Genomic DNA, 27496 nt, shown 5'->3' with positions numbered 1-27496 from the left:
TGCGCCCCCCACAGGGCTGCGCCCAGGGCAACTGCCCACTTTTCCCAATGGGAGGAACGCCTCTGCATACAAATAGCAATTGAAGTAGGAGATAAATTGCATGGTGGAATGTTTCTCTACGAGACAAATGTGTCCAGTGTATAACAGTTTCTTGTAAGGGAGCAAAGTAATTTGAAATTGCTCTTTTCTCCCTTGTTCTTAAATAATGCAGGGATGCTTTTTCAATTGAGAGAGTGATTCGATTGTGTGATCCTTTACATACAGTCTGAAATAATAATTGCCAGCTTCTGCTCTTCTGTAAACTTAAGTTATCTCTTGTATCTTATCACTCTGCTCAGATAAGTTTGTTGTCTTTCTCCAATGGAAGGGAATCTTTTCTCTAAAGAAAGGTTGTTTGCACTGGAGAAGGGTTCCATACTTAACTGAACAGAATGGTAAGATACAACCCACTATATGTGAAACATTTTTGAACATTTGAGAGGAAGTATTGTATAAAAGGAAGGAGGAGGAGAATGGCAGATAAGCAAAGAACTCCACCACACCTGATTTGACAGCCTGGATACCACACAAAGTTGCAGGCTTTTCTTTTTACAGTCCAAATACATGAAGAGACTCATCAAGCTACATACAAAACCTGTTCGCTCAGAAGTATTAGAGAATGTGTGTGTTGTGTGCAGAGGGATAGATTTATGTACACAATCATTCTAGTTGCTTGTGTGTCAAGAATGTCTCTCCCTTGACCAAACATGAGGAAAAGTGAAGGTGCTTCCAGTTCAATCTTCCTGCCTTGACCAGTTCTATTTTGTACAGATTTTGTTAGCTGTCTTGAATTTTTCTGTTGACAAGGAAAAGTAGGTTATAAATATCATGAACATTTTTAATCATTTACCATAAACATAAAACTCTGTAAAAAGTGATTCAATGGGTAAAGGCTTGCATGTTTTGAAAAATGTGAAACTGTGAACTGACTCTATGTGGAATCTCTGGTCTTAGAAAATTAATGTATTGGCAACAGTGTTGATGTCTCTATGGCTTCACTGAAGATCCTGCAAAGGATTTTGCTTCGTACGAGAATGCATGCAACAGCAAAGTAATTTGGTCATCCTATCATGGAAAGTTTTATGCCCCTTCCTTTCCAGTGGCAGAATGAAACTTTCTGGCTCCCCCCTTTCACTGCAAATGCTACTGTCGGGGAATTGGGGACCCTGATGACGGGGGTCTGCAGCAGAAAGGAGGAATCTGTGAAAGTTGCCAAATTAGTCTGGATACAACCCATAATATTAGAAGGGGCCTTATAGGTCATGCCGGAAGTCCAAACTACTACCTTGACAACAGGTGGCTCTTCCATTGCCTTTTCAGAATTGGGCCAGACATATCCACTGAGGTTGACTTGAACAGCAGCATTTTCGATCCATTTTACAACTACTCCATTGAAATCCGAGAGCCGTTTATACCACCTTGTGCAACTCTCCTATTGAAGGTTTGTGCTGTACCTGGGTATCAGGGGGGCAGCTAGGCAAACCATGGTGCCAAGGAATGACAGTACTTTCTGCTGGGAAATATGGGTAGTTATGAAGTTGAGGACCTTTTCTTTGCTGAAATGGAGGACACTGTGTTGATGAGGGCATCCTGTAGGTTCTTCCTGACCCTCCCCTACCTTCAGTGCAAAATGGAACTATAAGCAATCAGTACTACAAAAACTGGAATTCATCTGCCTTGATATCTTACAGCTTTATTCTATTAGCAGTTTAAACTCCAGTCTCATTCTGATTGGTTGGGCAACTCTCAATCTATTTGTGGAATCTGGAACATACACAGCCCCTAAGCCTGAGGCCAGGAGGATCAAGGTGAGTTAACTGCAGTGGAGTTCAGGGCAATTAGCCCAAATTCTAGAGTCCAGTGGCACTCTAGAGCAGTGATGGCGAACCTTTTCGAGACCGAGTTCCCAAATTGCAACCCAAAACCCACTTATTTATCGCAAAGTGCCAACATGGCAATTTAACCTGAATACTGAGGTTTTAGTTTTAAAAAAAAATGGTTGGCTCCGAGGCACGTGTTACTCAGGAGTAAGCTTAGTGAAGCAACTGTGCAATGCTTCAAATGGGTGAATCACAATCCTAGGAGGGTTTACTCAGAAGCAAGCCCCATTGCCAGCAACCGAGCTTACTCCCAGGTAAAGGATCATGCCCAGGCCAGCCTAGATGTGTGTGTGTGTGTGGGGGGGTGATTTTCCACCCCCTCCCACATGATGAACTCTGTGCGCAAGTGCCCACAGAGAGGGCTCTGAGTGCCACCTCTGGCACCCGTGCCATAGGTTCGTCACCACTGCTCTAGAGACAAGCATTGTCTCTAATATGTCACTGGGCTCCTGCTTAATTTTGCTGCCAACAGACTAACATGACTACCTGTCTAGAATTGTTAATGTAAATTCTGGACATTAAACTGGGACATGGTGTCAAACTAGATTTGCAACCCTCATAAGCTTTGACAAAATGATGTGAATGAAATGTGTATCCCTCCTATAAAATTAAAAAAAACTAGGAGTTTTGCTTCTGAAAGAAACCTCATTCCCTTGTAGAAGAACAAAATGCTATAGAAGTAGTGTTATACACTGCCATTGAATCTCACAAGAGAGCTTGTTGCTATGGCAGCAAGAGACATGAAAGTCCATTATAGCTGCAAGCAGAAGTCTCCAACATAACTAGTAGTTTCCTGGAGCTCCATCGAACAATGATAGTATCTCTCTGCAGCTCAAGTCTGACAGTACTTTAAAATGGGCAAAACGCATTTTCCTAAAAGGTAGACACTGAAAGGGCTATTTACCAGCCTTTCCCAGACCATCACAGATACAACCTGAAGGGAGAAAAGGCCTCAGTGAATCTTGATTACTCTCCTTATCAGGTCTCTCTCAATGATGGTGCTCACCAGCTCCGCATTTTTCACAGCAGTCCATGTACAGATCAGCCCTTCTCTGTCAATTCTCTGGCTGCATCAGGATGGTAGGTTCTCCCCTACTTCCTTTCATTCTAACTCCTGCCCCACCTTAGTGTTCAGTTGTAATATTTGTCCTCCCATCTTCACTGTAGGTATGTGCCCTGTGCAACTCTGCTGGTGAGGATTCTCAAGGCTCCTGTGAATTCCAGCCGTCAAACCTTAAAAAGAAACATGGTGCCCCAGACAAACTGGGCCAAGCTGGGTCTCTTCCAGGCCCGGCCCAATTACTCTGATGGCGTCTATTATTCGGATTCAGCCAAACCCACTGCAGGAGAAAGTTGCTTCTATGAGGCCATGACAAACAGGTGATCTGAGTTAGAGCTGGACCAGTGTTACAAGGGTAATTAAAGTGGACTATTGAAATCTTGGCTACAGATGGTAACCAGGACCCCTTTTCATTGACATATGTGTGTTTATTCACATAAGGAGCTTCATTATTAATTTTCCTCTTGACAATATAAAGAATCCCCACAGAAATGAATGGGGACTTGTGCTGACATTGTCATCTGAATCACAGACTGATTATGAAAAATCTTGCTTTTCAGCTTCTTCTGATCTGGGTATAATCCCCATGAACCCTGCAGTACTTTAAGATCAGCTGGTGTGGGAGGCTGTGCTTGTGTTGTCAGCCTTCATTTTAGTTCAACTGTGTACCCTTTGTGCTGGCCGACTGCAGTGGATTTAGAAACATGTAACTCTGGGATCATATCAAAAGTCTCATCCTGCCGGGGCAGTGTTATTATGAACCAGTCTTCTTAAAGAGGCCCTGTAGGCTTCCACTTTGTTCTAGGACTACAGGTGTTATGTGGTTGGGGTGTTTTTTTGGTTTGCAAAGCCTCTCAATTCTTATAGCTTGCTGCTGTTACTTGCAAGTTATTTTGTTTAAAAGTGTATTTTACATCATACGAACATTTGCAGAAATATTAGTATACTTATAAACACTAAATAGTAGCAGAATCATCCCTCCTGTCAGGACTACAACTCCCATGCACTGGCTCCCACCTTTTTCCAACAAAAGTGGGAAAACAAACTGAGAAACTACATCCCACCGGAGCTTCACAGCCAATGAGAGGCCAGAGCCTGGGCGGGGGTGAGGAGAAAGCTGATTGGATGTTGTTGAGTTCAGAAATAAAATAAATACTGGAACTGAGGACACGAATCCTCAGTTCCAGCACCCTGTATTTAGGGCAATGCAAATCAACACAGTTCTTTTCTTTAAATTAACTGCATTTGAGTGTGTTCTGCCTTACACCTCCTACTTGAGTATCTCAATGGGTATCACCAATCCTTTGCCAAGTAGTCAACTCTTTCAACCCCTAAATGGCCTCATGGAATTCCAGCTTCTAAGCAGTCTCAATGTTCTTGATTGATTGATTATTTTTATACCCCGCCCTACCCCCAAAGGGTTCAGGGCAACTTACAATGGCATAAATCCTAAAATCATACATAAAATTCCTATAAATAACAATCAATAAAAATAAACCATAAAACCATTTAAAACAATCCAGCTAAAAAACCTAGATGGCAAGGGATATTGTTTTTCCCATAGGAGGCTCAGGGGAGATATCGTAATCAGGAAACATCCAGCTGGCTTGCTGGAAAGGCCTGGTGGAACAGCTCCATTTTGCAGGCTCTGCTGAATTGGGTCAGACTCCACAGGGCCCTGATATTACTTGGCAGCATGAAGATCACCACCAGTTATATTTTGTTCTTCTCTGCCCTTATTTAGTGGTGCTTGAGTGAAACAGAAGTAGGGGTGACTTGGAAGAGTTATCTCCTCAGTGGACTACAATGCTGAATGATCTTGTACAGGCCCAAACTAGGCTTTTGAGCTTTAATATTGGCATTAGAGAATGTGAGTGAACACAGAATAAGTGTTTCTCCTTATTGGTGTGATCCAGTGAGAAAATCTAAATTGTCTAAGGCTCAGATTAGCCCTGATGACTTATTCTGTGCCAATTAAAAGACACATAATAGGATTATCAAACACATCGATCCTTTGGACAGAAGGATTTTTAATCAGAGGACGGGAGGAAACTTACAAGAGTAATTGAATCTGAATATGCTTTCTGATCAGATGAATAGGAATAAAAATGTGACAAGCTTCCTTTCACACGTGACTGCACTTTGGTTGAAACAAAATTTAGAGTTAGAGCACTAAACATGGTATCTGCTGCACAGGTTTCTGTAAGGTTCTTGTACAACAGTCAATGATTGAGACTCTAGATTAAATCAGTAGCTTTTTATTGAACTGTGTCAGTTACCATTATGACAAGAAGCCTGATCTGAGATCATGGCTTCTGCTTGGTCCCTTTATTCCCAAACATTCCCTCCCATCTTCCCACAATAGAATGAATAACAGAACACAGCGATTAAGACAGAAAGGTCCATTAACATACACAGATAACAGCAAGTGCAGGTGTGACCTTGGCTCCAACCACCCGATGCCAAGCGAGGCGGGAGCCAGGCCTGACAGTTTCAAGTCTTTGCCATGTTAACAGCTTGGCTCTTACTTTCTGTAGGTCTGTTGTCTCTGTTCGGGAAATTGTCCATCAGCTTGCTGCAAATAACAACCTGAGCACAGATGAGGAGATCTGCAGCTGGATCCACCAAAAACTAACTCGGCTACCTGGTAGCATCCCCCAGACTTTCAATCTCACCTATGTCTCCAAATATATCCCAACCTATGGTGTCAAGGTGAATAGCAGTCACGCTCATAGCAACGCCTTGTTCAGTGGCTACAAGGGCACATTGCGGAGTAGGATTCCACCAGTACAATCCTTTTCAAGCTGGTGACTGCTATAGCAGAGCAGTGCTTTTAGCAAATGAGGCTTATCACAGTATGGAGAGGAATACTGGCTACTCATTGCTGCATCTGGAGTGACTGTTAAAGGTATAGCTACAAAGACCAGCTGGGAGGTTGGCAACTTTCATTGCTGCTAGCCATCACTTGTTTCACAGAACGTTATCATCTGTAGCTTGGCAATCAGTAGGCCAAGAAGAGGCCACTTATTGGAGGCCATCAGAATGGAGGCTAACAGAATGGATATCCACTTTGCAGAAAATGTTAGCAGTATGAATTATCCATAGAGCTGAGCAAATGATTATTTACAAAAGAGTCTGAGGATACATGTACGAGTCACCATGGACTGTTAATTCAGAACAACAGATCTATATCAGCAACATTTGAAATGGTCTTGATTCTGGCCTTTCAAATACTACCTGAATGGCATGGAAGTAATTGTGGTGCTGTAGCCTTTGATTCATTCTTAGTAACATAGGGCTTTCAAATGAGTTAGTTCTTGTAACCCAGAAAATGACATAAACTTTTTTTTCAGCTGGTTCAGTGCAGATTCCAGAATGAGTCCACTTGATCAAATGCAACTCTGTGTAAAAGACTTTCCTGCACATAGACAACTCTATGTCAGGAAGGTTAGGTTTTGCCTTGCAAACCAATTTTCTCTGTACAGGGTTTGGTTGTGGCTGTAGGCACATGCCATTATGATTCCATCCCAGCCTGCAGTCTGTTCCAGTACAGTCAGGAAACAGGTTTACCACTGTATTTGCTAGCTAAAGAAGCCTCTGTTGTATGTACTGCTGTTATTTAGATTGGCTGTGTAATTTCTGTCTCATTCCAGTTTGCCCTGAACAGAGCCATGAACTTGCCTTGGGTTAACTTGACAATGGCCCACTTCTGTTTCAACCCACCTGCAGCTTTTTATTATGGGAGTCAGTGGATGAATTATGATTACCCCATTTTTTTCAAGGCCCTTGATATCAACAGTTTCCAGCAATGGCCCACTTGGCTTGATGGCTTCAAGGTATTCTGTTCTGTGGAAGGTTTATATTTGTCTAAAAGGAGATTTTACAGATAGATGTACTGACTGCCTCTTACTGAAAGGCAACTGCTGAGAGGCCTAGAGATGAACTCATCCATATTTCTAAACTGGTTGATATAGATACCCTGCAACATCCATTGACCTAGGCCTCTAGGGCGGGAAGAGCATTGCTGTGTATTTGTGGAGGAAGGGTTCAGGAAATCTAAATATACTTAAACAGTTCCATGTAGTGACCCTAACCCTAAAAGGATTTTACACATTTTGGCATGTTTGTGTTGTCCTTCTCTCTCCCCCACCCCCAGCCCAGGGATAAATTTCTTCCTTTTCACCATTGACGCCAGTGCTGTGTCCTGGCATAAGATGGTGCCACCTTTCTGCATAAACAGGAGTTTTAAGGACCCAGTGGGCTGCATGCAATTACTTTGTTCTGCTACTTGTAGGATTTTTCTTGAGCTGGAAGGAACTTTCTGCCTGCAGAAGAGGCTCTTCCTGCTAGCTGAAGGCTGATTTTGCCAAAGAAGAGCTGCAGCAGAATGTATTAATTGCAGACAGTCCATCATTCCTGCAGAATATTCCAAAGTTTTCATGCCAGTTGCTAGAAATACCTTAGGGCAGCCACTGATGGCTATTTCCAGACCCCCATCCCCATGCAACAGCTGGATCAACCTTTCATTTTAAGACCTTCAACTTCTGCTTTTCAGACCTGTCCACACAGGGCTTACCATGAATATGCAACAGTGATTATCCACTTGTACGAGAGCAAGTTAAACTTAGACCAAGATGCATTGGGTCAAAAGAAAGATATCCAAACCGCCAACAAAAGAGTCGCGCTGAAGAGGGAGCAGTCACATTATACTCCGAGAAGTGAGGCATGGACAGCACTGCATGTATTTTCTGGAGATTACTGCAACACCGGGGTTTACCAACTGCCTCTGTACCAGGGGGCCCCTACTCAGGTATAAGGAAAACTTAAGTCTGTGTCTGTTCCACTAGGTTTTAGTTAATCTACCAGTTCCCAGCATGGCATCACAGCATCTACAGTGATGCTCTTGGCACTTGTGTCTTGGCAATAAAACCTGAAGGGTCTTGAAGCAAGTGGCTCTGTAATAGGAGGCCATTTGAATAGGAGTCTCCAATATTTCACGCAACCTTTCAGCATTGTTATTAGCCTTGTAGCAGCTATTTTGTAGTTAGCCCTACTGTTCTCTTGAAGCCTCATATGTTCCTGCAGGCTTAACAAGGCTAAGGACTCATGAGCTAAGTGTTCATGGACATCTTCACAGTCCTGGCTATAGTATAAATCATAGACCTCAGTTTACAATTTAAAATCTTTAGCATTTCTTAGAATGATAAATATTTTTAACACAAGCATGTACACATCTATTAAAGATGCATACAAATTATTGCAAATACATCTTTCTTCCATTGTTTCCTGACACTACTTGAATACCTGCATCTTACTTTGGAAATGCCATAACTCTCACTTAGCTTAAAACAAAATGCACATTTCTGATCATTGAATAGAAGCTGTTTTGAACTATGAAAATGGTATTCACTGCGATCTAGTATTAGAGGAATTCCAAATATGATCTTCATGCCAGACAGCATCCATTCATTTCTAGCAGCCAAACCCCTTCATATCAGTTTTTCCCCAAATGCAGTTTCAGTTGCCTTTACTTGTGTACAATTTCCATAGAAAGCAGAAAATAACCCTATTTTTCTCAGCCATCCTTCACATCTTTCTCTGGGTTGGCAACGAAGAACATTTGGCTCCGCTGCTAACTTTTGGTTCTAGAGTTGCTAGCTAGTTACCCTAGTATATACTGACCATGAGTTAACAATCCATAATTTTGGAGCTTGGGGTGCTTGAGTTTTTTGAGTATAGAATTTTAGTTCCCAAGATTTACAACATATATTTGCTCCAAAATGTACCACATAAAAGCTTTGTCCTCCATTTCTGATGAAATAATCTAACGTCATCGTATGCCACAGGCAATTGGACGAAGGGTACAGTTTATTCTTTAGAATTTAATTATTATTCTCTTAACAGCTCATCCTGCATTCCTTATCCCAAGGGAAATGTAGCAGCATTATGAAGAGCTTGCTCCATAAGGACAAGGTGAGTGGCAAAAAATGTACGGAGTGGAGCTTTATAAAGAATTCAGACAAAAAGAGCCTCAAGTCTCCACAAACAAGATTATACCTTTGAAGAGCATGTTTCCTTGCAACTACATAGAGCAAACAGACTCTAGAACATGTGATTTTAGGTGACAGGATCAAGAGTGACTCAAGAGTACTGCCAGTTACAGTAGCCTAGACAGATTTGGGATTGGACTTGCTTCAAAGCACACGGCTGATTTGAAGTAACTGCTCCAACCAGACTGATGGTTGTCTGTTCTGTTTCTTTCTGCAACCTTCCTCCACCCACCGTTCAAACACTTAGCTTATTAAACTTCCACTCCCTTGTTCTAATCCTCATAGCCTCTTATGGGAGCCATTCTGCCTTCACATATTGCAACACTGATGCTTTTTGCTTCACTTCTCCACTTGTATCCAAATTATTCAATAAGCTATAGTTTAATTCCTGCACAAAACATGGCAGTAAAGTTGGATTGCACTTTGATGATATGCCTTTACAACACTTAGAATAGTGGTTACTTAGCCTCCCAAATTCACTTGTATGTATTGGTAAAAATTGTTCATCTATGAAGTCTCATTCTTCTGCTCCATCATCCACTGGGGCATTTCCACCTGCCCCACATAATCCCTCAAAGGAACACAGACATCTATCCCCTGGGAGCAGAAAGCATCAGGGTCCTGGGATGTTCTCTGGTCCCATTTAAGCAATTTGCATTCCTAAACTTACAGTCCAGTGGGGTTCCACCATCTCCTCCAGTCTAATGCCACTACTGTAACGCAGCAGTTAGGTTCTTAAATAAGGAGTGCACTTAATACAGTAGTTAATTTTAAGGTCTCCTGCAGATCAAATTGATGGAAGGTGCATCTGTACTTGTCCATATAGCTGATGGACGGTGGGATGAAGAATTCAGATCTACAATACAGGTAAGCATAGTAAAATGAGGTTAATGAAAGGACATGTAATTTATTCTGCCCATGCACTTAATTTGAACTATCTTGGCTCCCCGTCTTAGGACATTGATCAATCCTACATGCCCAAGAATGCTCTGGATCTGTACTGTAAAGAACCCACTGGAGCTAAAATTGCAGAATTAATTACACAAGAACCATCACAACAGGTAGAAAAGATTTTGCAATATTATGGAACATTACTAATCACAGAATGAGAGTGTGTGTACTGCTCACAGGCAGACAGTGCAGTCACTGAAAATCAGCGGGAGAAGAGCAAGAGCTGGCACAGCCACTCCCTACATAGAGAGCAAAAAGAGACGTACAGGATGAATCTTGCAGGTTTCTCATAGGGTGAAGCGCCTGAAGATACAGGTATTCATTTATATGTCAATATGGTCCCAGTTGTGAATGCTTTAATTCACAGATCAGGGCCATGCAGAGAAAAAGCAGCTTTTCTAACTTGAAAAGTCCCTAGGTTTGCAGGAAAAAACCTATAAAAATTATTAAACCTCCCTCAAAACAGAAGAATGTAAAACCTACTGTGTTGGGAGAGCCAGCCAAACAATCACTGCATAGTCTGGTGCTGACAGTTCTCCACTGCAGGTGGGTGGAGGAGCAGGAACCACCACCACCCAAACACACCCAGGCAACAGCAGCACGGGCCGGGGAAGAGTGGGAGCTATTGCCCACTGCCTGTTAGGTAGACAGGCTGGAAAGCAGGTGTGTTGTGGTAAGGCATGTGGGGATGGAATATCCCATCTCCCATGTTCCCCACTTGTTTATAAAAGTAAAATCTTTAGTTTTAACAGCTCCTCGATTCTGCATGATGAATGCATATTTTAAAGGTAGTAATATCTGTTTTACTTCATTTCAGGCAGGTCAGCTTGCGTTGGAACAAATCTAGCACAACAAAAAGCTATAAGATACTTCCATTAAACATGAAGAGATGAGTACTGCAATTGATTGTTTTAAAATGCTGCAGAATGAATTATCATCAGACATGGGCAAGAAATTTGTTTCTAAAGTTGCCTCATTTCATTGCTGGCAGGTATTAGGCACGCAGGGTGGTTTCAACATTTTCAATTAATGTTCTTCAGGCAAGAATTGTAAAAGTGCATCTTTTATTATCCAAATATCAATGCTATGAAGTCACCTGACTTGACCAAATAAATATCAAAGTAAAGATTCTTAATGTAACTTCTCACATAGTAATAGTATAATTGTGTGCCATGGAAAGGAGTGTGAAACCGAGGTGCTCCACTGATCTTTTTGTTGAAACACTAATACAAAACATTCCTAACATACCTCACACTATTCTTTGGAGATGCTGAAAGCCATGATTGCAGTGCTTTTGCCCTCTGAAACCATGCAAGGGGATTGCATGCTCTGCTGTCTTTATTTTCATTCATCATTATTGCTATTGGGACATAAAAACACGGGTCCTTCTGAAATATTTAATAAATCTAACACAAAATAGACATGTTAAAGCAGATCATACCTCATTGAGGACACAGAAAATTTTGCCATTCCCAGAAACCCTATTACTACAATATGAATCTTGTAGGCACTGTATTCATTGGAACACAGTCATCATAGCTACATGTGTTCATCTATATCAGCTTCCTAAGTAGCAGTCCCTCTAATGAGAACTTCCTAGACTCTGCGTGGAACTGAGCAGCTTGGAAGAGTTCCCTCTGACCTGCGCAGCATGCGAATACCATGGCCACAAAGCTTACCGGGAACATTGTTCCGAAGCCTTTCTTCCCAGGTTCTGTGTTCAACTTAATTATGGCACTGCCTAAAGCAAAGGCTGTGGTGCTTCCTAGCTTCCAAACTGTCTGCCTCAAAACTTCAGTTTTTGCCACAAAACAGGTTCAGTAGGATTTGTCAAATGATAGCAGAAGATTCTTTTACCCCTGGGTATATTTTGAGGATCTCTGAAATTAAGTCAGGTGAGCACCGGTTGGTAGTTGGAAGAGACACCACAAAGAAGTCCAGGATTGATATGCAGAAACAGGTCTTGGAAAATCACCTTTGTTCATCTGTTGCCTTGAAAGTCCCACAAGGGGCAGCCTTAAACTGGCTGCAACTCGAATGCATTTTCTATCGCCAGTTGCTCCATCAAAAGCTGCCAACCTGAATTTCTGCCAACCCTCTCATAATGAACTTTGCGGGGGGGGGGGTTGGGCAATAGCAACTTTGTCTTAATTACTGGTCTGCATAAAGAAATAAAGGATCTGATAATGAAAAACTGGTCATAGGGCCAAGCCCAACATCCACTTTAGGCTGGGCTACTACATGGCCTTGGCATTATTTACTGAAATATAAATCAACTGAGGCAAAATCAATGTTTGCTTACAATCTTTATTGAATACAAAAGTTGCCAAAGTGAAAAAATACATTATATACAAAACCCATAGTCCTTGGGAGGTTCAATCTTAAAGATGTATCATACAGCACTTTGAATTGTATCAATTTGTGGCCTCTCTTCTGTCTGTAAAAAGAAAGGTGTGTTAGTATATTTTATTTTAACTGAATAGTTGATTCATGTTACGGCTCTAATGGATTCAGAACTCAATGATTGCTTAAGCTAGTATGGCCGTGCTCCAGAGGAGGTCACAAGTTAACTAAGGTACACACTTGGATTATTTGCTTTGGTCTCTTGATGCTTTGAGGAACTGTGCAGTAGTAATCCATATAACTGATTCAAAATGTGGCCTCATCAATGGATACTCAAACCTTGAGACCAGAATCAAAGACAGGCAACAACACATTTCTACAAACCTGAGAAAAACCCCAGATTTGCAGAAAAATCTGAAATCTAAAAGGAAATACACAGCAAAGGAATTAAACCCCACAAAATAAAAGAAGCGGCATCTGCAACTTTCAGAACTGATGCCCTCAGTGGCCATAACTAGGCAGCCACAACAGTGCTGCCAGCATTCAAGCCATGGTTTGTGTCATAAAAGGCTGGAGGAGGGGGCAGGGCATTTTCCAGGACTATTCTCTCCTTGAGGGAGGACTCAGGGGGCCAGATTGGGCAGCAGTCACTGGTGACTTGCTACCACACAACTTCCAAGACTCACCCAGGCCCACAGAGTTGCTACTCTTCCACAGCAGCAACTCTATGTAAACCAGTGTGGTGTAGTAGTTACAGCTTCAGACTAGGATCTGGGAGACCCAGCGTCTGAATCCTTTGTTTGCCATGGAAGCTCAGTAAGTGCCCTTGGGTCAGTCACAGTCAGCCTAACCTTCCAAACAAATACAACCGAAGATGAAAGGCAAGGTTAAGATTGCCTGATGGATAAGAAGCAGAGAAGGAAGCAAGGGAAGGAAAATGAGATTCACCCAACAAGTCCTTTTGGGTACCCTGCTTGTATTATCAATTTTAAGATATACAGAACTAGTCTAGCAGTCAGACCTCCAAACTGAAATCAGATACAGACTCCAGCATGAATTTTAACATGAGTAACACCAGAAAGCGGGAAAGAATACCTGCAGACAATTAAAAATAGAATAGTAAGTAAAGTATGCCCAGGAAGAAAAAAAGTTTATAAACTCCTGAACTCAACTGCCCACCTCCTCTTCCATTTTCTCTGCCACCTCATTTCCACTGGGAGCAGCATCACCACCACCATTGACAGCCGGTTCTGGTTTAGATTTCTTAGCTTCATTGTCTCCCTGTTGAGCCTCTTCCTCTGGTTTCCTCTGAAGACAAAATTGTTTAGCCTTCACAAAGTATACCTTCTATTGTAAAATCTTAATTTTAAAAATGGCATGCATGGACCATTATCTAGTAGCCTGTGGGACAAGTGGGCTGAATCCAATAGTCCCTTATTCCCAGGCTACAGGACCCTTGTGCACTAACAGCTACATGGCTGCAGTGGAAACAAGGCAAAACTACCCTTCCTCTTCTGTCAATGCAGCTTTGCTGACTGAAGAAACAAAAAGAAATTTCATCCTCTTCCCACTGCAGCCTCCTGACCCACGTGGGTATTAGTCTATGCAGATTACTTGACCCCAGTAATAAACCCAGCCAGGTGACAGAACGGAACATCTCCATTGTGTTTCGGACCAGAGAGGAGTTCACAAGGTGCATACTATTTCTGTTTGATAGATGTTCCACTTCTAAATAAAAACCTTAAGTTACCAAGTTTTGAAATAACAGAAGGTTTAGCTGCCAGGATGCAGCCAAAAACACTGGGCAAAGTCCATCTACGAAGATGAAACTGCATGCCAAACTGTAGTAATTTGAGAGCATGCTAGTAGATTTACTATTTACTGACAGTTGTCCCAAGTGATCGTATACCTTCCCAGATGGGATCTGCCATTTTAACCAATTCTCCATTTCCACTTGAATTACAGGAACCCAGTTCAGCCTGATTGTTGGCTGTAAAGTTCGGTTTCTATGTACTCCATGCAATCTTTTGCTTAAGGTGAATGCTTAAGAGCACAATCTTTCTGGTCCCTAACACAGCCATGTTTGAGTGCCTGCAGGACCCACACAATTCAGCTTTGAAATTCAACCAGGTTGGGTCAGGTGGGTGCTGCACAGCACAAAAACCATCAAAAGCTTTCAATGAGACTGGATGGTTCCCAGACTGATTGGCTCCCAGTGGAAAGGATCTTATGTAGGACTAATACAGCTTTCAACAAACAGACATTATTTAAAGCCAGTGTACTGTCTATTAGTTCCCAATGACACACCTTTTTCCTAACAAGATGGGAGATGTCTGTAACACACTGCGATGCTCCATCAGCTGTTTGTCCAACTGTGATCTATTACAAAACAGAAACCAGAAAGTTCCTATCAAATACTTCAGAATATTTCCATTAAACTTGTTTGACCATAGGCTATTACCACTTACAGTTGAAGCCAAACTGCTTTCAGTTCCCTGGGAAAAGCTAGAGGAAGATCCACCAACCTGAAAACAAACAAACGTATTAGTCTGTACTAACAGTCTACTAAGTAGTCTACTAAATGTGAACTTTAAATAACTAGGAAGCTCATATTCAGTGACAATTATATTTCTATCTAGCTAGAGGTCATCTATTGGTTTTCCAAGTTCCACTTGACCATTATCACCTGTAATCTTGCAACTAAAGTCTGCGATTACAATATTGGTTTAATGCTACAGGAACGCAAAACACCTCAGAAGTCTAGAATCAGGAATGAGAAATGCCTCACTTATTTTTTTGATAAAATGTAAAACAAAAAACACCTGCTCTTTTCCTGGAGGCCAGCTTTTTTGCTCTGTCCTTAACATAACACCTTTCAACAACGACAGCTCTCAAGATGGATCTTCCGTTCTGCAACGTATCCAGTTAACAGGAAAACCTGCTTTAAAGCATTCTGCTTCTGGCACAATCATCTCACTACAAAAACAGGGCTGTAACATACCAGAGTTGCTTTCACAGCTAGTTCAGCCACTCTTGCACTCTTTTGAGACTCCTTGGAATCCTCTATTTTTTCTTTAATTTCAGGAAGCAATCCTTTTAGTTCTTCAATTTCCTTCTCATCCTCAGCTAATACTTCTCCTTTTGCTTTTAGCCGTTCAGTCAGCATCACTAAAAGAGGAAGCATCAGAAGCCACTAATAGAATTTGAACTCTGGTCCTTGCACAAAGTTCATATGGTAATAGTTGTTAGATTAGGCAGGTTTTCTAGGTTCAGCAGCAGCTCAATTCATAGCAATTTTTTTCCGCTACCTGACTTACTAGCTCTTTGTACTCTGTCATCAATGACCAGGGTTGGAGCTTGGAGATAACATGCAATAGTTCAATTCTTGGCTAAAACTGTGTGACAGTGCATGTGGGATCTAGTGTTTTTGCTTACCCATTCTTTTATCTATGACTTCCATTGATTTACTGAACTGAAGAACTGCTTCATCATGCTGATTGTTGTAGTGATAGGCCAATCCAAGATGGTAGTGAGTCTCTGCAAGCAGACGGTCATGGGTCTCTAAATATTTCTGCTGAAGGGTCAGGCAGGAGTGGAACTCTTCTATGGCTTGGATGTAGTTTTCTGCACAAGATGCCAGAAAAATCATGAGTTTTATTTTCATATACACCACCTTCACTGCTTGGTTGTATGCACACTCTGGAAGAAGACTTATACTGAATTATGGTCCACACCTTAATACAAGTTGAAACATTCCATTTTATAATGTGCTCATTCATGATTGTATTACCAAGTTGAAGGGCAGCCTTAGATCTCCTCTAATTTCCATAATCCTGACCAGTGTACCCAATACTATCCAGACACAGTCAAACATATCAAGAGGTCAAAGCTTTCTACCCTATTCCCCATAGTAGATATCACATATGGAACATTATGACAAGGCAGAAAAAAGAGATATTTAATGCACAAGTCTCAAACTACCAAAACTTAGATAAAATGTGAAATGAAGGTAAACTTAAAATGCTTTCCAACAAATATACAATATAAGATAGTCCTGCAGAAAAGTATATTATGCACAATAACAATAAGCCAGACATTAACTTAACTCCCTGTAGAATTAACAAATGAAGGTAGTTACCAGATTCAATGCTAACTTCTCCTAGTTTCAGATGAGCCTGGGCAGCATGAAGCTGAGCTTCTTTTGTGTCCTGTCTAGATCAGAGATAAACAGAATTTAAGTTAAATGTAACATTCTAATTACACTATTAACATGCATTCGGCCACAAGACATACCTTTTGTATATTACTTTTGCCAGCTCCAGCATATCCCAGGCCAGCTCTAGGTTTCCAACTTCATCTTCTTCACTCTCCTAAAGCAAAGATACACCGAAGTCAGGCAAAGGGCAAATGACTGACCCACTTCTTAACTGAAAAACTGACATTTTTGGTAGGAAGCAAACAGATAACTATTACAAAACAAAGTTAGTCTCACCAAAGGCAGGGGGGCTAGAATTATGCAGATTATCTTTTAAGTTCCCCTCAAATTCAGAAATCAAAGAAAGTCTTTGTAAAAAAATGTATCCTCTTTAAAAGAGGAGGTGGCCATTCTGTCACAATGAGTATGACCCAAATGAGCCCCTGAAGCAGCGCAATTCTCCTACAGTTCTTGTTCCAAAGATAAGCACAATGCAATTCCTCCCTCACACCCTGTGCAAAATTCTGAGGGGAAATTTTGGTGACCAGCATAACACATGGCAACCAAGCCAAGAGCGGAATTGCAGACCCCAATGAACCACCTGTACAAGACGGCCTGGAGAATAACTAGGCTATGTCGCAAAGGTGCTGTACAACCGGTTTGCTTCATTTCATCAAGTAACTTCTCCAACAAGGAACTGCTGCTAACTATAAAACCTATTCAAATAATTCAGTTTAGCATGCTTGTAAATACAATGTCAAAGGAAGTGGAATAAAAACAAATGGCACTGCGTAATTCAATTTCGATAATGGAACTGAATGAACACAGAAAAAAATCACGTTGATTCTCAAGAACTTATACCTTTGATTCCTAACAGAAAAGCGTATTCCTTCAAACTTATGATCACCAACTGGGATCACAATAGATGTGATAAGATCAGTTTCAAGAAACTACTTTAACAGGAAATAGGAAGACTACTGCTGCAGACTCAGTTACGTTGATTTCATATGTTCAATCAACCAGACACTAAATAAGCTATTTAAGCAGAGCCTGACCAGAATTTATTCATAACGTTTACATTCCTAGGAGCTATTTGGTACAAACTTTAATGTCATGTTAAATACACCTGGACAGAGAGGCAATTGTATAATTGAATGGAATAATTGCTATAAACTTGTTTCTCAAGATCCAAGTTCTAGCTGCTCACTTCAGTACTCTGTGTTTTACAAAGCACCTATAATTAGCTACTTTCCATTGAGACAACTGACTCAAACCTATAGTCTGTTTCTGAAAATAAAAGGGCATTCTGTCTCCAGGGTGTGTGTGTGTTTTGCCAGTTCCCTCATTGCAGGCCCCTATATTGCACCTACTATCCCTGGGGTTCTCTGAACTCCAGGGGCAGCATTTGAATAGCGTGGCGGGGTATGTATGTGCGTAACAGATAAACTCCAGATTATTGGATCCAATCCAATATGCCTTAATACAATGAAAAATTAGATCAATTGCCACAATAAGTATTCCCACATATATCACCTTCTCTTCAACTGCAGAGTCATTTTCTTTATCCTCTTCTGCTTTGTCATTCTCTTTATCCTCTTCTTCTGACCCTTCCGTTTCTACAAGAACAATTTCTCATTAATGTACACCAACTGCACTGCTACGTATTAATCAATTTACTCCCTTTAATTTACAGTTATTCTTTTCTCACCTAGTTACAATTTCAATTTACTTGTTTTTGCTTGTTTTGCTTGTTATGTGACCTGCAAGAGTATTGTGTATTCAGACATAGAGAGACTTTAGTTTCATGTGTAGACTGTTCTGGTTCATGGTATTACAAAAACTGAGCACTGACCAAACACTAAAGGCTTTCCAGTTGAGCAGTATGACTCTACACTCCGTTCCCTTCTATATTTCCCCTCTTGGGCTCGCATTAGAAGATGACTAGGTCATCTCAAGACTTCCTAGCCAACCAGAGAAGGAGGACAAAAAGCAGGTGTGGCTAGAAGCTTTCATGTACAGTGGAACCGTGGTAATCATCGCCTTCAGTTTTCGCCAGTTTCGGTTTTTGTCTGTCTCCCCCGGCTGTTTTTTTTTTGCCTTGGTTTTTGCAGGGCGCTTCCATTTTCGGCTATGCCGTTTGCATAAATTTACGCTTTTTGCGTGAATTTGCTACACCGTTCGCGTAGCGCATGTGCAAATGGCATAGCTTCGGTTTTCGCTGAGCGTCACCGGACAGATTACCGGTGAAAACCAAGGTTCCACTGTATTATGGTCTTCTGCACTTCCAGCATCAGCCACTAGAGCTGCTGTCCTTTGCTGACAGAATTTCACACACTCTTCTGTATATGTTGCCCTCTCCTGAGTCACCTCACTTAGCAGCGCCTTTTCTAAGCTTCTTCTACATGATTATGTTGAACCCATACTTGTACGGGGCTCATTCTCAAATCAGTAAGTTGAACATTTTTATACATATGCTGCTAAAAAGTTGTTTATCTATGAGAAGGATAAGGAGAATAAGGTACATTTTTCTGAAATTGAAACACAAGGGTATTCCTCAGAAATTATTTGCTTTTCAGGAATCCTAGCTATATCTAACCAAGTGTCAGTTCAGCTTCCTAGAAAAGTTACCCACTAGCCCCAGGAAACTTAGTGATGGATAGCTCATGACAGTTATGACATAGTCTGCTAGAAACTGACCTTGATGCAACAGATTTTAAAGTACTATTACTTATTCAATTTAATATGAAGAAATGTATACCCTGCCTTCTGTGGAACTCTGTGCAGCTTACATAAACAAAATGTTTCTCCAGAAAGCTACAATCACATTGTATAGATACTTAACCAGCAATATTTTAGTTACTCAAACAGGTAGTAAGAAGTAATCTGAGACTGATGTGATGCTTACAACCAGCCAGATTTGATAATCTTTGGGTATCTCTGTAGTACTGAGCGACAGTCTTGATTTTTAAACAAGCAATACTCCCTACTTCACTTAACTGACTCTCCATTTACAAGTTCCACAACCAAGATTCAAAGGTGCTCTCTCAAGAGAAACTTTGTTCAGAAGCTGAAATAAAAACTGGACTAAAGCAAACTTGCCATTGAATTTTGCCTATTAGTAACCATTACAATTGGTCAGATACCTGATTTCATACCAGTAGTTATGCTTATAGAAATTTTACAGTTCTAGAATCTCAGTTGTGGATACAAGAGTAAAGGGTTACAAGGCAGTTAACAGCAATGCTGAAGCAAGAAAAGCATGACAAAGTTATGAAGCTTGAGGTGGTACTTGCACTTATTCTAGTTGTGTACATTTAATCCCACGTCAGCCATGAGGCCTTATGTAGCTGAGCATGATTTTAATCTGTGGATTCTGCCGCCCTGTCAGGTCACATAAACTATGCTTTAAATAGTTAAAGATTTAAACTTCCACGAGCATGCAGTGAACATCCATTCAGTATCTTCTACCAGCCATCACTTAATATTTACTGCTCAAGCTAGCTACTGCCCCACAATAGTCAATAGCTCTCCTCAGTTTGTTAATTTAAACATTAGTTTGAACTAAAATGAAATGTCTGCTCTTACAGCTTTTAGCGTGTTCCCTAGCTAGGCTCTTCCCACAGTTTTATGGCAGAAAGAAAATTCTGAATGGATGCATTTTACTATAGGTTAGCTCTCTCAATTAATCCACCCACAATTATCAATTATCTACTGTCCCTGTTACCTTCTCCCTCTCCCATCTCGTCATCCTTTTCTTCCTCCTTTTCTACCTTAGTAGCTTCATCTTTCTCTTCAATTTGTGTTTCATGTGATGGCTCTGTGCCCCCTGCAGGAGGAATTTCACTTTCAGCTGAAGGCAATGCCATTTCTGAAGCCAAGGGCTCTTCTTTCTCTTTCAAGTCCATCACTACTTGCTCCGCAGTAGTTTCCATTTTTTCAGCCTTCTCCTCAATAGCTTTGGCTGGCTGTTTTTTTTCTATTGTTGCCTCTACCTGGCTTTCAGCTTTCTCACCAGCTGTTGCCAATTCTTCTGTTGCCACTCTTGAAGTTTCTACATCTTCCTCCACTGCTGTCTTTTCTACTATACTATCTGTCTGTTTTTCAGCAGCCTGGTCTCCAAGCTGAGCTGTTTCTTCTTCAATCTCTTTCACCTCAGCTGCTGCTTCCACCACCTCAGCTGCTGCTTCCAAAGCCTTTTCTTCCCCAACAGCCTCTTCTGCAACCACTGGCTTCTCTTCTACAGAAGCATCTTCCATAGCCTCTCCTGCTGGTGCTGGTTGCTGTGCCTCAGCTGCCTCTTCTGTAGTCATGGGCTTGTTTATAGTAGTGTCCTTCTCTGCCTCTTCTGCTGTCACTGGCTTCTCTTCCTCAGCTACACCCACCTGTTCTTCTGCAGTCACCAACATATCTTTCATAGCAGTACAGTTGTCTTTTGCTACCCCAGTAACTATTTCACTGGCTCCCTGCTTTTTTCTCTCAGCTGCCTCCATTTGCTTTTCTGGATTAACCTGTTCCTCCTCTCTCTCTCTAACAGTTTTCTGTTCTACATCCTCTGCTTCATCGTTTACTTTTTCTTCCTTCATTTCTTCCATTTCTACATTTTCGCTTTTCAGTTGCATTTTAGCTTCAGGCTCTTCAGCAGTTTTTCTGGATTCATCCTTTTCCCCCATGGCATTATATACCTGCTCTCTTAATTCCTCCCTTGCTTCTTCTACATGATTAAAGAAGATGAAGCAGAAACAAACCTTCGAATTTAGTGATAAACATTCAAGATCTTAACATCCCAGCAAAGTCTCTGCACCCAATTAGAGCACACAAATACAGATCTTTTTAATATCTAGTCCAGGGACATATGCATCTCCTTAACACTTAAAGCTTGTAAGGGAATATGAACAAGCAATGAAATGTATGCCAGCAAGCGCCACAGCCAAGCAAGAGATGCCAAGCTCTGTCTAGATGAGACACATTACTGAAGGTAGTACTGCAATTTGGGGGGTGGGGGTGGGAAGAGTAGTATGAAAATATGCAAGACCCTCCCTTAAGGGAATTTTGCATATATTTACAATGCAATCAAACGCAACATCATGGTTTAGATAGCTAAATCAGATGCTGTTGCACAATGAAATCTAGGCCACAGCTAGGCTGAACAAGTGATTTCAGTATTTTTAGGGAACAGTGTCATATAAATGTAATGCACACTTGTATTGCAAGTTTTCAGTTTAAGAATAATATTTTCCTCAGAAATCAGATCCTATTAGTTCAAGGTTTTAGGAAAAAGGACAGTCAATTGTTTTTAAAACTAAAACACAAATCAATGCTTTTATCCAAAAACTAAGCATAAGTCCACATGGTAATTATTAGCTGACTATGTCTCCATTAAAGCAAAGTTCAACAAAAGCATGAAATTTGTCAGATGGATTTCAGTCCAAGTAATTTACAAGAGAGGGTTTGGTAAACTTTTATGATTTAAGATTTTTTGGATTCTGAGTTTCGCTGCTGAGCACTCAGTAGAGGCAAGGAATCCCTCCCCCTCAGCTCATGTTTCCTGCCACTACTCTGAGCAGCAGCAGGAGAAAACTAAAAATGGCCATCCATCTGATAACAGTCCTGTCTAGGAATTGGCAATAATTTTATGATTTAACTAGTTTCCAGCAATTCCTAGAGATGTGACATCACTTCCAGGTGTTCCCTAAAAGTGACGTCATGCCATTGGCCCCATAATGCCCCCCTACAAGTCATCTCAGGTAATAACATTCTAGTATTCACTCTGAGTATACACAGCTTGGCATCTAGATTGTGTGTTAACAGAGCTCTACATACCATCTACATTATCAGCATTTTCTACCAATGAATCTTCAGCTTTTTCTTCCTCCTCTTCCACCTGCACTCCTTCCAAGGCATTTCCTAGCACACCATTTTCCATTCTAGAAGAGATATAGCCAACATTTATTATAATGATAATCAGATCATGATAAATTTTGTTTTGCTGCGGAAGCCTAATTAGTTTGTCAAGTTTTCAGGTTTGTTTTTAAATCATAGCCTTTTTTGGTTAGCAAAGGGGAACAGTTCCTTTGCCAGTGAAAAAGTTGCCTGAATCAGTCCTTACTACTGTTACTGAGATTTGATGTCAATCTATAATAAAACCACTGCTAAAAATGCTACATGTCACAACAAAACTGCTAGATGCCATGACGACCTGGAATTTGTTGAACCCTGAATATATATTCTAAATGTTTCGTGCTTTAACACTGGGTACATTAGATACTCTAAACAGTTCTAATTCACTGGGGTGCTGTGTGGTTTCCGGGCTGCATTCTCTCTCGACGTTTTGCCTGCATCTGTGGCTGGCATCTTCAGAGGATTGCCAGCCACAGATGCAGGCGAAACGTCAGGAAAGAATGCTGCTAGAACACGGCCAGGCAGCCTGGAAACCACACAGCATCCCAGTGATTCCGGCCGTAGAAGCCTTCGACAATACAGTTCTAATTCAACTGCCTTAATGCAGCACTGCAACAGCAACATAATTAAACCAAATTAATAGCTGTTGGAATAAACTTGAATTTTCAACTAATTCATACGTCAATTTCTTTGCTAGGGATTTAGACTTCATCAATATAGTGACATTACATTGGCTATTACTCAGAAGAGTATTGAAAGTGTAGCATAATTGCCTCTTTGCAAATTCTAGTTGCCTCTTTACAAAAATCAGCAGGAAAAGGCTATAGGATTCAATAGCTATCAAGTACCAAATAGAGGAAGCACAAGGCTGTTACTGTCTTGCTCTGCTTTGAGCTAGCCAGCCAAGCAACAGAAACAACACGCAAGTTAGACAGTTCTGATCCAATAAGAGCTTTGTGTTCTAGAGCCCATTCATGATTTGGCAATGATACTAGGCTTACCACAACCATACTATTTTCCCAGGTCTGCTTTCCTTCACACTGCTACTCTATGGCAGTTACTTTTTTTGACCATCACAAAGCTGACTTATGGCAAACCCGTGGGGTTTTCAAGGCAAGAGACATTCAGAGGTGTTTGCCACTGCCTGCCACTGTGTCACAATCCTGGTGTTCCTTGGTGCTCTCCCTTCCAAATTCTAACCAGTGTCAACCTGCTTAGCTTTTAAGATCTGACCACACCAAACTAGACTGGGCTATCCAGGCCTGTAGAAGTTAGCTATTCCCTACTGAGAGAAATTTCACCTGTTACTTAGAGCTAGTTATATAGAAGACAGGGATTTTGCAGCACAACCCATAAGCCTACCTTGCCAACTCCAGAAGAGATTTCCCGTAGAAAAAGAAAGCTTCTGCACACTCATTTGCTGTTTCACCATACTTCTTACCCCTAAAGAGAAGCCATTATAAATTATCACCATACCTCTTTCTAGGAAAACTACACTTGTCTTAATGATGACATTTATGGACAATTTTCAAACAATTGCCGTGGGGGGGGGGGGAATCTTTAATTTAACCTCAAATTTTAATACAGTGTGGATTAACAAATTCTATCACTGACATATTGAAAAGCCTCCCTTCAGTGACATTACTTCTCCCAGATTGATTACAATTAGACTATAACACAATAAGCAACACAAACCAAGGCCAAATTTCTCTGCAATAATAAAGAAACACACCACAATATTCCAATGTAACAAATACATCCAGAACATAGTTGTGATCATCCAAGTAAGCACTTATGGGAAAAACTCCATATAAGTACCAACAGAAACTGCTTGGTGGAAAAAGTAAGTCTTAACATGTCATTTCAACCTAGCTGCAAATTCAACAGAAAATAATTATATACCCCATTACTTACAACAGGCTGGCTGCTTCTTGGAATGCATTAACAGCAGCTGGAATATTACCCATCACCAGGTTTTTCTGCCCCAAACCCAACAGCTTCTTAGCTTCTCCATCCACATCCATACTAGAAACATGAAGACAAGTTGATTAGTCACAATAGTGGAGCTGTTCCGAATTTTAACTTGAGAGGAGACTGCTCATACTAACTTACAGGCTAGTGACAACAAAGGTGTTCAGAATTTATTCCACTCTATTACTTCTGGCAATGGCAACACCAAGTTACATGGATCGCTGTCAACTGTTTTAAGAACTCAAGGAGTTACATTTTCTTTTTTCGCACAAACATATGCTCTATTTGTATGTTTTCACTAACTGTTATCTTACCTCTCAGTTTTGTCCACAGAAGTAGAAGGAGCAGCAGATTCTTCTGCCATTCTGAAACTGAACGTTTGTTAGAAAATTATTATGTCATTCCTAGTTGTTTCAGATAACATTTGTAACTTTTAAAAAAATGCTGAGCAGTTCTGGAAGTATGGAGTTATCACCAGTATCTTTCCAATTGGCCTGCTAGTACAGAAAGACTTCTGGCAACTTCATTATGTGCACCTCCACATCGAAACTAAAACTGCCAATTCAACAATCAGTTACATAGCCAGTAGTAAAGCAACAGAATAAGATATCTGGATGTAAAAAATAATTTTAAACTAGAGTTCAGTAGCTATCAAATAGAATAATTTCAAGTATACAGTATGCCAGAAAGCACACAGTTAAATGCAGTACAACATATACATTCTGGATTAGCATAGTTTCAAGTCATATTTCTGAACACCAGTCCTCCAAACACTATTACTGTTTCCATGAAAAAGCCTTAAACACTTTAGTCTGAAAAAGTCATACTGGTCCTACACTGGTTAAAAGACCTGCTCAGTTACACAACTACTCAGCTGCTTCCAGCGATCAATCTTATTTGCCCTGCTGTTGAAAGAGCAGCTTTTCAGTCAATTCCAGTTCAGGCTCCAGCACTTCCATAGACTATACATATGCTTGTCAATACACAGTTATTTTAGGATGCAGAGAACAGGTCTCCTTGATTGAGAACTTTCACTTAAGGGCAGCAATCCAAAGAACATCAGAACAAGCATAAACAATTCATATTATTAAGTTTTCCTTTAAGAAGTGCAACAGCTGTAACAAGTTTATCAGCAAATAATTCCTGAAAGGCTTCAGGATGGCAGGTACCCCAGCTTTTCCACAAGACTGAAAGACCCGACACTTTCCAGAGTTCTGGAGAGAGGCAGGGAAAGAAAGCGGAGAACAGATGAAAGTTAGTGCTCAAAGGAAAGCACTTCAAACGTTGATATCTTCATTTCCAGGTTGCTATTCCTTGTGGGAGACCTGATCTCAGGGAAAGTCTGAGCAAACGATTAATCACAAATGGCCAAAGAACTCCCAACATACAAAACAGAAATAGCTACTTCAGAGCACTGAGCCTTCGTTCAGTAAGTCACACCGAGTTCCAGCCTTGTTGAACTATGAACGAATCTAAAAACAAAAAAACACACTAAGGCTCATTCTGCACAACATATTTAAAACGAGTTGCAATCGTTATAAATATGCTGTGCAGAATGAGCCTAAGCCACTGCCCTCTGCACTACCAAGGAAGACCAGGGGCGGCGCCAACTGAGGGAACCGCTTCTCTGAAGAGACAATAGATTCCCCTTCCCGCCTCCTGGTCGAGCTCCCTTTCTGCAACCTTTTGGCGCCAAATCTCAACGGCAGCGTTTGATAGGCCGAGGGTAGTCACGTGACGCGACCAGTTGTCTCCGCCTCAGCGGCCCTCCCCATTTCCCTTCCAGCGCGCACCGGGCACTAAAAATGGCGGCCCACAAACTCCAGTCAGGTCACGTGGCGCCTCGATTTGTGAAAAGGCACCCACCCCGCGCCCAGTAAGAAAGCACGTACCAAACTGAGGAGAAGGGGGGCTTCTAAGACAGGCAGGCCAATGGGAGAAAAACTAACGGGGGACTACAATAACACAGCGCGCAAAGTGGAAAAGTCTGTCGGCTGTTCCACGCAGGCTTACCTGCACCGCTTTTGCATCGCTGTGAACAAGAAATGCTGCAAACGAGCATCACCTCTTTCCTACCCAGGTCCCAAAGACACAACCGCTCTACCCAATCTCCCTCGTACCTCTGGCTTGAGCCGGCAACTGAAGATTTCCCGCAAACCTCCACAGAGGTATAACAAACAGCAGACAAACGCAGCCCACCGCCCCTCCAGATGCTTATATAGCCCCCCAAGGACACGCCCCAGCGGCGCGAGGCACGTTCTTCAGTCAAAGAAACTGCAACTCCCAACATGCCTTGCGAGCTACACGCAAACCTTGGCGAATCGAATCTTACAAAGCGGTTTCAAAGCATGGCGGGGATTGTAGTTTCGAAGAGATGACATCGAAACCCTTGATTATATGCCACAACGCGACAGGAACCTAATGTTTCTCTGCAGCGCGATTGGTACGTAGGGAAATGTAGTCCAAAGAGCTCAAGCGTGTATAAACTACTCTATTTTAAAGGCATGTTGAAAAATGTAGTATCAGGAACGAAGCCCATAGGTGTAATGTGAAATCTTGCAAAGCAAGCAGCGTCCATCCACTGAAATAGTACAAATTCGCTGTAGGCTGTATATTTCAGGCTGTACAAAAGATCCAGATGGAGCCCACCTCATTGCCTCATACGAGTTCTTACTGTTTTGACTTGCAGCATCACTATATTTTCACTATGAAATCTGTATTTCAGTTGCTGATTGCACTTACATTAATATATTGCACGTTGCCTCCTAAATAAAATCGGATGGGGAGTAAATAGGAGCCTACTGTGTAGTTTCTGTTGCGTTTAGTATGTTATGTTGATTATTGCTTTAGTTTTTTTTGGTGGTTCCAAATTTCTAAAATCCTAATGCAGTGGTTATTGAATGTTGATTGTACAGACTCACTGTGTGTGTCTGCCTTGGGTTTCTGTGAGAAAGGCAGACTATACATTACACAAATAAAAATGTGGGGCCAAAATGCCAAAAATAAGTATTTGTTAATATCTATCCACCTAATCACAGGGTTGCAGCATACTCAAGCATTGCCAAATGAGACCACAGAACAGAGCTATGCGAATAGCAGCTGTTTTCAA

The 27496-nt window shown here is 41.3% G+C and overlaps 2 protein-coding genes across 5 annotated transcripts in view; one reads left to right on the top strand and one right to left on the bottom strand.

Annotated features, from left to right (window-relative positions):
* CCDC17 (coiled-coil domain containing 17) overlaps nucleotides 1-11120 on the top strand; it is a 31834-nt gene extending 20714 nt beyond the window's left edge. Inside the window, exons 17-27 of the mRNA XM_048496206.1 lie at nucleotides 1360-1480; nucleotides 1731-1847; nucleotides 2902-2999; nucleotides 3087-3299; nucleotides 5517-5691; nucleotides 6633-6815; nucleotides 7535-7789; nucleotides 8884-8952; nucleotides 9816-9896; nucleotides 9986-10090; nucleotides 10798-11120. Coding sequence (XP_048352163.1) covers nucleotides 1360-1480; nucleotides 1731-1847; nucleotides 2902-2999; nucleotides 3087-3299; nucleotides 5517-5691; nucleotides 6633-6815; nucleotides 7535-7789; nucleotides 8884-8952; nucleotides 9816-9896; nucleotides 9986-10090; nucleotides 10798-10827 — 1447 coding nt within the window. The 3' untranslated portion in view covers nucleotides 10828-11120. The remainder of the gene's footprint in view (nucleotides 1-1359; nucleotides 1481-1730; nucleotides 1848-2901; nucleotides 3000-3086; nucleotides 3300-5516; nucleotides 5692-6632; nucleotides 6816-7534; nucleotides 7790-8883; nucleotides 8953-9815; nucleotides 9897-9985; nucleotides 10091-10797) is intronic.
* Nucleotides 11121-12267: 1147 nt separating this feature from the next.
* LOC125432556 (nuclear autoantigenic sperm protein) lies at nucleotides 12268-26641 on the bottom strand. Of its 4 annotated transcripts, none has more exons than XM_048496208.1 (15): nucleotides 26508-26641; nucleotides 24702-24758; nucleotides 24331-24441; nucleotides 23779-23859; nucleotides 22339-22442; nucleotides 20243-21229; nucleotides 18052-18134; nucleotides 16617-16693; nucleotides 16462-16535; nucleotides 15759-15947; nucleotides 15325-15491; nucleotides 14792-14848; nucleotides 14631-14702; nucleotides 13503-13631; nucleotides 12268-12417 (listed from the first exon to the last, which is right to left on the bottom strand). In XM_048496208.1, the coding sequence occupies exons 2-15, from the start codon at nucleotides 24749-24751 to the stop codon at nucleotides 12373-12375; spliced, it is 2226 nt and encodes a 741-aa protein (XP_048352165.1). In that variant the 5' UTR covers nucleotides 24752-24758; nucleotides 26508-26641; the 3' UTR covers nucleotides 12268-12372. The 4 variants fall into 4 exon arrangements, with proteins under 4 accessions (XP_048352165.1, XP_048352164.1, XP_048352166.1 ...); XM_048496207.1 differs by lacking the exon at nucleotides 26508-26641 and adding an exon at nucleotides 26401-26497; XM_048496209.1 differs by lacking the exon at nucleotides 26508-26641 and adding an exon at nucleotides 25793-25893.
* Between the last annotated feature and the right edge of the window lie 855 nt (nucleotides 26642-27496).

Source organism: Sphaerodactylus townsendi, linkage group LG05, assembly GCF_021028975.2.
Source record: "Sphaerodactylus townsendi isolate TG3544 linkage group LG05, MPM_Stown_v2.3, whole genome shotgun sequence".
Taxonomy (NCBI): Eukaryota; Metazoa; Chordata; class Lepidosauria; order Squamata; family Sphaerodactylidae; genus Sphaerodactylus; species Sphaerodactylus townsendi.
Note: the sequence above shows the minus strand (reverse complement) of the source record. Positions and strands in the feature narration are given on the sequence as shown.

Coding starts and splice junctions, on each gene's coding strand:
- LOC125432556 (XM_048496207.1), bottom strand. Junction 21,230..22,338: donor AAATGCTGATAATGTAGATG/GTATGTAGAGCT, acceptor TTAATCATGTAG/AAGAAGCAAGGGAGGAATTA. Junction 16,694..18,051: donor ACTCTGCAGTTGAAGAGAAG/GTGATATATGTG, acceptor TCTTTGCTTTAG/GAGAGTGAAGAAGATGAAGT.